Below are 9680 nucleotides of genomic sequence, written 5' to 3' on the forward strand. Positions count from 1 at the left end.
AATAAGATGACTGGAACTATGGATGATGCACTGATGCAGCCATGATAAATTGTTGTTTATTTTCAGAAACTTCCAACTTTACTCAGGAGAAGTTCCGAGTTTGACAACATCTGTGTGGGAAGTGAGTTCCTCGTCCTCCTTTTTCAGTTGGCTGATTTTATTTAGGGTCCGAGCCCAAGAACTTAATGTAATGCACGGAATTTATTATCATTACTATTATTATTATTATTATTATTATTATTAGTAGTAGTAGTAGTAGTAGTAGTAGTAGTAGTAGTAGTAGTAGTAGTAGTGTTAGTATTATTATTGTTATTATTATCATTATTATTAGTAGTAGTAGTAGTGTTAGTATTATTATTATTATTATTAGTAGTAGTAGTAGTAGTAGTAGTGGTGTTAGTATTATTATTGTTATTATTATCATTATTATTATTATTATTAGTAGTAGTAGTAGTAGTAGTAGTGTTAGTATTATTATTATTATTATTATTAGTAGTAGTAGTAGTAGTAGTAGTAGTAGTAGTGTTAGTATTATTATTGTTATTATTATCATTATTATTATACTATTTTATAGTCGAAACTGCTGCATTTTTGACGACCTTCGTGAACATTTGCACACGTCAGAAGTGGCGAACCATTAAAAATGTTATGGTCATTGCGCAATTGTCTGGCAAAATGGCTTGAATACTACTACTACTACTACTACTACTTATCATTATTATTATTGTTGTTGTTGTTGTTGTTGTTGTTGTTGTTGTTGTTGTTGTTGTTATCAACGCAGCATGAGATCCTTTGGTTTCTGGAAAACCAGTGAGAGTGAGACGTCTTTGCAGCCGCGTGTGATTGACGTGCAGTCACCTACCTGGCCAGGTGAGCTGCTCCCTACTCTCAGCCGCTCCTCCGGCTCACGGCAGACGGCCATGTGACGCTGGTGACCGTCCACACGCTTGAGGAAACCCGGTAACTCTTCTCTCCGTCCAGGAAGCCGCATCACTCCTTCACCTGTCCAGGTGGGCGCTGAAGGATCTCCGGAGATGGATAAGCTGAAGTCTGTTCTGAGCGGCGAGGAGGCGCGCAGGGATGACCGAAACGTCTTACAGGTAAACTCTTTATTTCGTCCGCGACGAGTGAAGCTGAAGCGCGAGCTCGTCTCTCATGGCCGCTTTTTGTTTCCACACGTCAGACTGTGAATGAAGCCTCGACTCTGGGCTGGGGGACGCGACTGAAGGGCTTCGTGGCCTGTTTCGTGGTGGGAGCCGTCTCCACCATCCTGGTGAGGGTTCATGATCAGTTCAGTGATAAAGCTCAGCTGATCCTCGCGATGAGGAAGAGAACAGGCTGATGTGGCCTTTCTGGTTCTTCTGGCTCTGAGGAATGCTGAGGATGAGATGCTCCTTCATCCTGCAGGGTGACTCAGTCCTGCCCGCATGTCAAATCAAGTAGGAGCTCATTTAAATAACAAATATCCTATACTGGGTGAGAAAGGGATTATTGTGACATAAAAATGAATAAAATCTGCAAATAAGTGAAAGAAACAATAAAGGCGAACTTTGCGGGCCCAATTTAGTCAATAGATGACAAAGCAGGATAAACTCTGAACCTGCTGTGACGTAGCAGGTCCAAACATCAGTGTCATGAGATTAGGTTTTAGCATTGTTTCAAAATAATCTAGAACAGGGGTGTCAAACTTAAGGCCAAAACCGGCCTGCAAGAGGTCCCGTCCAGCCAAACCACCACGCAAACTGCAAACATCTCAAAGGAAGCTTCGATGTTTTGAAAACTAATTTCTGAAGAAGAGCCGACACACGACCCTGAAACTGAAAGTTATCGCTGATGCTGCAAACGTTCATATCAAACTGGCCTCATAGTCAGGGTGGACGTGTAAAGACATGCAGAATGCAACAAGGAGTCTTTTAAACATTCCACTGTATTTTCCATTAAAATTGGCTTTTAGTTGAGATTGTTGTCATTTTCGATCATAATTTAAAATCTGGATATTTTCATCACGTATACTCTGATGAAGCAGCACCACAAGCTTTCATCTCTTCAGGTCGCCGTGGCTAAAATAAAGTGTGTGTGTGTGTGTGTGTGTGTGTGTGTGTGTGTGTGTGTGTGTGTGTGTGTGTGTGTGTGTGTGTGTGTGTGTGTGTGTGTGTGTGTGTGTGTGTGTGTGTGTGTGTGTCTTTCTTTTTCATTCTTTCTTGCAGGGAGTGTGTGCGCTCTTCATCCCCAGGATTGGTATCACACTCTTCATCGTCTTCTATACCTTTGGAAACATCTGCACTCTGGGAAGGTGAATATTTCCAATGATAAAGAATAAAAAGCTCATTGCAGTTTGAGGTGAGTTTGCTTGTAGGAGACTGATTAGAACTGTGGCTTTGCTTGTTGTGGTTTCCCAGTACAATGTTCCTGATGGGCCCCATGAAGCAGCTGAAAAGGATGTGTGACAAAACCAGAGCTCTCGCCACGGCAATAATGATTGTAAGTTACAATCATTATTCAACATCTTGAATTTTCTACCCCAAATCTAAAAACGGGTCATGGAAAATGTTTAACAGTATTTAAGTTGAAAGCTTTCAACTTTGAGGTTTATTAACTGTCTGTGACCTCAGGTGAGCTGCTCTCCACCTCCACTGCTCTCCACCTCCACTGCTCTCCACCTCTGCTGCTCTCCACCTCCGCTGCTCTCCATCTTTACTCATCTCCACTCCCGCTGCTCTCCACCTCTGCTGCTCTTTACCTCCACTGCTCTCCATCTTTACTGCTCTCCACCTCTGTTGCTCTCCATCTTTACTGATCTCCACCTCCACTGCTCTCCATCTTTACTAATCTCCACCTCCACTGCTCTCCACCTCCACTGCTCTCCACCTTTACTGATCTCCACCTCTACTGCTCTCCATCTTTACTGATCTCCACCGCCACTGCTCTCCATCTTTACTAATCTCCACCTCCACTGCTCTCCACTGCCACTGCTCTCCATCTTTACTGATCTCCACCTTTACTGCTCTCCACCGCCACTGCTCTCCATCTTTACTGATCTCCACCTCCACTGCTCTCCACCGCCACTGCTCTCCATCTTTACTGATCTCCACCTTTACTGCTCTTCACCGCCACTGCTCTCCATCTTTACTAATCTCCACCTCCACTGCTCTCCACCGCCACTGCTCTCCATCTTTACTGATCTCCACCTTTACTGCTCTTCACCGCCACTGCTCTCCATCTTTACTAATCTCCACCTCCACTGCTCTCCACCGCCACTGCTCTCCATCTTTACTGATCTCCACCTTTACTGCTCTCCACCTCCACTGCTCTCCACCTTTACTGATCTCCACCTTTACTGATCTCCTCCTCTGCTGCTCTCCACTCCTGCTGCTCTCCACCTTTAACGTGAGGGTAATTGCAGGCAATGGGTCGAGTTTTGTGAGACTTTAGGAGGACAGGTGTGTCCAGGTGTCTAAAACTAGACCGGTGCAGGACTCTGGTTCTGACCCAGTCCAATCCTACCATCACAGTTTGGTCCTTTTCACACTTGCTCAGATCCTCACACTGGTCAAAACTTCAACCACATCCAATCCACTGCCATGTGGCATAATAAAGAGATTATCAGTGTTGCTCCTCTCCCCGTTCAGTGAACTCGTACAGCTGACTGTTGTATCACACACCACAGGGTAGCAGGTCATTTATTATGACTTCCATACAGAATGTTTTGCACTCAGTGTGTCCAGCTGATCAGTAAGAAGACTGTTGTGAGTTGGCGTTAGAAACATGTAGCCACATGTGGAATGATCTTTAACTGGAGGCTCTCGTAACAATACAGGTTTGGGATGTTTGAATAGGATTAAAATGGGCTCAGAATTTCCCCTTAACTTGCAATCAACCTCAGATTAAGTTGAGGATTCCTGGATATCTGCATTATGTGTATCGGGGAGATTTGACATAGTCAGGGTTAGTGGAGCCAGAAACTGCAGATCAGGAACAACCAGAGAGGAATGCAATAAGAGCAATCAGAGATGTCTGACCTCCGCCAAGGATAAACATGGAGACACGGAAATGACACATGTTCCACATCCAGATCAACTACCTTTATTCATTTATTTAGTTTGGCGATCGCTTGATTTTAGTTCATAATTTGAAAGAACACAAGATCAGACAATATATTGCAAAATGAAAAAAATTTTTCGATCTGGATCGCCACCAAACCTTACTGGCTTGTTCCTTCGATCAAAACGCACATGCAGCAATTTCTCTGAAGCTCCACTCATTAGTTTTTGAGATAACTTGTTAACAGACCAATAAAGGTGGAGGAGTGGCGGAGGTAAAAAAGGAGAAGAGAAACTCAAACCACAGGAGAGCGATGATGGCAAACGTTTCATATTCATACGATGTAGGGTTAAAGAAAACAACGATAAGACGGACAAAGGTATCGTTCAGTCACCCTAACCTGTTGCAGCTACTAGGATTATCAGAATGCAACACTTTGAGGATTATCGTCACACATCTGAGACTCCCAGCCTTCTGAAGACTTGGGAATTACTGCAGAGTTTGTGAGTTAAACCACTGAGAAGCTCGTCTGTGTTTCTTCAGCGGAGATAAAGGACAAGGAATCTGTGGTGGAGTGAGGAAATGCAGGAGAGCCGTTCCCCGAGGAGGTTCGGGAAACGGACGTGGGACAGGCAGAGAGATAAAGAGAGTATGCAGGAAAAGAAATTGCATCGTCATGTGACCATGTCAGTGGTGGCGAATGTGTGTCATGATTATATGAGAAACGAGAGGCTAAGGAAGGAGAACAGGACTTGTGCTGGTTGATGGAGGAAGATCTGCGGGTGTGATATGCTGGTAGAAGAAACCCGAGTGATTATCAATGTTCATGTTGGTCCTCCTCATGTGGTTGTTTACACTTGTTCCATTCATTGCTGCAGACGTGCCTCGTGTTGACGCTCTGCGCAGCGTTTTGGGTGAGTGCTCTTCACAGAAAGACAAATCCTCCACATGAGCCCTTGTAACTTTCCTTCTCTGTTCCTGGGGCTCACGCAGTCGCTTCAGTTTTTCTGAGTAACCTCTGTTTTTCTTTCAGTGGAAGAACTTTGGCCTTGCTTTGTTATTTGTCATCTTGCAAGTTCTGTCCTTTACCTGGTGAGTCGCTGCTGCGCTTTCTGTCAAACGGCTTGTTTTACTACTGAAATGATAAACATTTTATGATTATAATATGTGCTTCCTTTGCAGGTACAGTCTGTCCTACATCCCATGTGTGAGGTTTGTCATCTTGCCGTCATTTATTCAAATCATTTGCATCGGTGGTTTTCAAAGTAGGAGCAGCTAGAAGTATATTGGAATACATGGTACACTACTCAGTTTTCCAGCTCTCTCTCCATGCATGCTTTGTGTTGCACTCGGTAGCAATGCCGTCAAACTCCTTAATGGTTCTCACATTAGGAGAAATTATTGCTATGAGGTGTTTAGGTCCAGTAAAATGCAGAAAATAACTCTTCTGCTAGTGAGCTGGTTTAAATTGGTAAAACTAAACAAAAAAAACAAAACACCAAATATATTGGGACATTTTCAGTCTCCAGCTGTTCCATTTATGGTTTTACACTGAAGGGGTTTGCTGCTGCTGTGCTCCGGGCCTTATCGCTCCTCCTTCAGAAGCCAACTTTGAAAACCTCATTTGCAAAATAGTTGAGTATCGATGTGCCGTTTGGAGTCTTGTCCATGGATTTGACTTGTGTGCTTTTACCTTGCAGGGAGGCCATCATGAAGCTGGTGGCCATGTGCTTGAGATGAACCTGGTGTTTGTGCTGAAGGCTTTTAAAGGGACGGGGTCTCTTGTTTTTTTCTTATCTTGTTTACTGAAATTACGCCATGTGGTCCTGCTTAGAAGAGTCTGTGATTCTTGCTTATGCCCTGCCCTGATTGTTTATAGGGGGGGGGGTTACATTTAGATCCAAAGATGTTTCACTTTCTCGTTCATGTTTTATATATTTATCCACTTCCTTTTTAGGACTTTGTTTACTGACCCCCTCACAGTTAAGCAACTATTAATGATTGTTTTCTATTGTGTCAAAGTGTGCGGTAAGTAGATTTCTGAAGGATTTGTAAATAAACACATGAAGGCCTCCGTTTTTGTGAGAAGATAAATTATAAGTAAGGACACCAGCTTGAACATCTGCAGCCTGCACGCAATTCTATGTCTGTATTCAGCCTCAAGATGTCTGTATCTCCAGTCTGCCACCAAAATCTTGTCAGTCACATTTATGAAAAATTGTTGTTAATCAGAACGTTGAAAAACAAATCATTTAACAAATCACAAGTAAGTTAATCTGTGATCTCTTCAGCTCATGATCTCTGTTATACGAGCGCTTGCCTTTTAAGACAATACATTTTACACATTTTTCACAAATTTGTCTCTTTAAATAGTAACGCATGTTCGTCAAGCGCACTTTTACAATGTTCACTAAAATGCTCTACATTAGTATTAAAAGATCAAAAAATCAAATCAATTTTTCTCAAGCTGATATGGATGTTTAGCAATAGTTCATGAAAAGTTTTATTTTTGCTTTTGTCATTTTATATCTAAAAATGTAAACCCACGTGAAAATATAATTAAAAAAGATGGCATGATACACTGTTCGCATTTTAATTTCCCCATCTGACTTATCTTTTGTCGTTGAGTTTTTAATGTTTCTTTTAAATTGAAGTTTAAAACCTGTTTTATCAAAACACACTCAACATAACATGCATATCCCCTCCTATACTGTCACACTTATTCAAATAAAGAGATAAAATGACTAATTATTATGAATAAAGCTGCACGCAGCATTGAACGGGTCCTTGCTACTTGCTGGACTTCGACTGAGAATGTCAGTCGGTGTTTGTATGTCATCTAATGAAATGTGAAATTTGGGGCGTGAACAGGTTATGGAGCTCATACCTCCTTTTTCCAGCAGGTGGCGCTATGGCCAATGGTTGTTATCATATGGTTCTGATCAGATCTGGACTCTCATGCAAGGTGTAAAGTTTGAGCCCGAGTGGACCATGTTGAGGGTATTTACAGTTCACTTCCAGTTTGATGGAGATTATTAAGTTTGTGGCATGGCCACACCCACGGCCTCATATCATAATGATGACCATCAGCCATAGCGCCACCTGCTGGAAGCCAGAAGTGGAGCGTAAACAACCTGAACGTGCTCCGTTCTGCCTCAAGTTTCACATGTTGTATCACAGTCATTGCACATTGCAATACAGTCCAGATCTGATTACTGCCATATGATGATAACAACCATGGGCCATAGCGCCACCTGATGGAAATGGGAATTGTGGCGTAAATGGTCCGATCCCTCTCAAACTTTAAGATTGAAGATTTAAGAAGCTTTATTGACATTGTACAAAATACAGCTAAATTCCGTTTGGTTGCATCTCTCTTATAGCAGCAGCAGCAGCATGTCACCTTCACAGTTAAATAAGTAGTCTATGGTAAGGTGCAGCAACAGAGTCCACATGTGATCTAATCCATGTGATGATAATGACATCACACATAGCGCTACCTGCTGGAAACAGGAGGTATGGTCTACATAACCCGTCCATGTTCTAACTGACCCCAAATGTTCCATGTTTCATTAGATGACATAATAGGCCTGCTGACACTCTTTAAGTTTTAAATATAAAGGTTAATATGGCCCTATTTTACTGGTCCAGTCATTTCAACATGGGCTGTATGTGGCCCCTGAATAAAATGTGTTTGACACTCCTGTTCTGACAGACTTTGTCGTGGAGAGTCCCTGGTAGCCCCCCTGGACAGACTGGTCCTGGACTGTCCAGTCCCTCCTTGTCATGCAAGTTTTATTTCTCCATTCATTAGTGGTGGGCGGGTTGATTGAAAAATCGATACATTTGTATGTCCACAAACTGCCCCCATTGGAGAGACAGCGCCTTGCACTGCTGCAGCCTCCAATGGTGTGTGAATGTGTGTGTGAATGGGTGAATGTGATGAGCTTTGTAAAGCGCTTTGGGGCTGTTGTCAGCGAAAAGGCGCTATTTAAGTGAGTCCATTGATCATTTATTTATTTATGTGGGAGTGAAACACTAATTGAAAAGTGTTTAGAGGAAAAGCACTCTGGTGTGTGAGGAGACGTGGGGTCGCCCCCTAGAGGCAGGAGGAGAAACCTGCTGATCCTGGTCACATCACTGACCTCACTTTGTTTAACTCTTTATTTATTTATTTATATGTTTAATTTATATATTTAATTAATTAATTAATTAATATATTTTATTTATTTATTTATATATTTAATTTATATATTTATTTTATATATTTAATTAATTTATTTGTTAGTTTGTTTATTTATTTATTTATTTATTTAAGCTGAACTCTGAGCAGGTAAGTTGTCAATTACATTTTATTGAAAGTTCAATTCCATTTTCTATTGACTCACATGGCTGGAACACACACACACACACACACACACACACACACACACACACACACACACACACACACACACACACACACACACGGTTGATCTTTCAGAGGAGGAGCGTCTCCTTGACAGCAGCAGAGAAGACGACGAGCGGAGCAGCAGGTGGAGAGTCGCTGTAAAACTGAAATACTCAGAAGAACGTGACAAATACACAACTGTACACGTCCTCATATCAGCCATGTGTGTATTCTACTCTGTCGTGTGTTTTGTGTGATTGTGCTTCTCCCAGCTGCCAGGTCCTGGAGGTCCAGATAAAACGCAGCAGAGCAGCCTGAGAACTGCAGCTTCACTCTGCGGTAAGATCATCCAACTCACTTCTTTGGACTTTTTCCTTCAGACTCCTGAACTTTTCACATCAGTGACTCAGCTGTTTTTATTTGGAGTTTTTTTGACAGGTGGAATTGTCCTCCTGGTCCCTGCACCCCAAACTCTCTCCAGCCATGAGGAGTGTCCCGACCCTGCACTCTCAGAGGAAGTTCTCATTATCTTCTTCTGTGGTGGTGGGTTTCAGTTCCTCACACGCATACATGGCGACAACAGGAAAGACGCCTCAGCAGCTCAGGCCTCCACAGAAAGCTGGATCTCAGCAGAGAATATGACTCTACATCAATACACTATGACTCTTTACAATAAAACAAATGAACTACTTCATAGTCTGTTTTGATGTTTTTGTGACACACAGGTATCACAGTTTAACACGATTACATTGTTTTATGAAGTCTGCAAGCCCTGCACAGGCTTAATAAAACTTATTAGGTGGTTTGGAGCAGGAAGTCATTTCAACATGTTCCGTGCACCAGATCACGTGCAGCCACATCAGGTATTGTTATTGTAGAGAAAAACAATCAGAATTTCGTCCTATAAACTTTTACTGCATGTAAATATAGCCTGCAAATTAAGATCAATATTATTTTACATTTATGAGATGTGGTTCTGTGTGAATATTGGTGAGTAAATGAGAGAAATGGTGAGAGGAACCTTCGGCACTGCGCACGCCGCCCCGGTTCACTATTGTGGACTGACTTCCTGTCGTGTGTTTCTTGCTCTAAGACTTTATTTTGTCTCAATTTTACAATTCTTTACAACAAAGGAAAAGTTAAGATCCAAAAATTCCAAGTTTTCTGTGACTTCAAAAGCAAAGGAAGTTCACTTTAAATCATTAAGTAATATAAATCATTCTGCTGAATGTTTGAGACGTAGATTTAA

The 9680-nt window shown here is 42.0% G+C and overlaps 1 protein-coding gene across 2 annotated transcripts; it reads left to right on the top strand.

Annotated features, from left to right (window-relative positions):
- The first annotated feature begins 654 nt into the window (after nt 1-654).
- sft2d2a (SFT2 domain containing 2a) lies at nt 655-6814 on the top strand. 2 transcript variants are annotated; one of them, XM_080474317.1, is made up of 9 exons: nt 655-870; nt 982-1100; nt 1184-1273; nt 2208-2293; nt 2400-2481; nt 4920-4955; nt 5075-5133; nt 5224-5253; nt 5742-6814. In XM_080474317.1, the coding sequence occupies exons 1-9, from the start codon at nt 783-785 to the stop codon at nt 5779-5781; spliced, it is 630 nt and encodes a 209-aa protein (XP_080330443.1). In that variant the 5' UTR covers nt 655-782; the 3' UTR covers nt 5782-6814. The 2 variants fall into 2 exon arrangements, with proteins under 2 accessions (XP_080330443.1, XP_080330444.1); XM_080474318.1 differs by lacking the exons at nt 4920-4955; nt 5075-5133 and having other exon boundaries at nt 833-870; nt 5742-6634.
- The last annotated feature ends 2866 nt before the right edge of the window (nt 6815-9680 follow it).

This window comes from Lipophrys pholis (genome assembly GCF_963383615.2).
Source record: "Lipophrys pholis genome assembly, chromosome: 10".
In the NCBI taxonomy this organism is placed as follows: Eukaryota; Metazoa; Chordata; class Actinopteri; order Blenniiformes; family Blenniidae; genus Lipophrys; species Lipophrys pholis.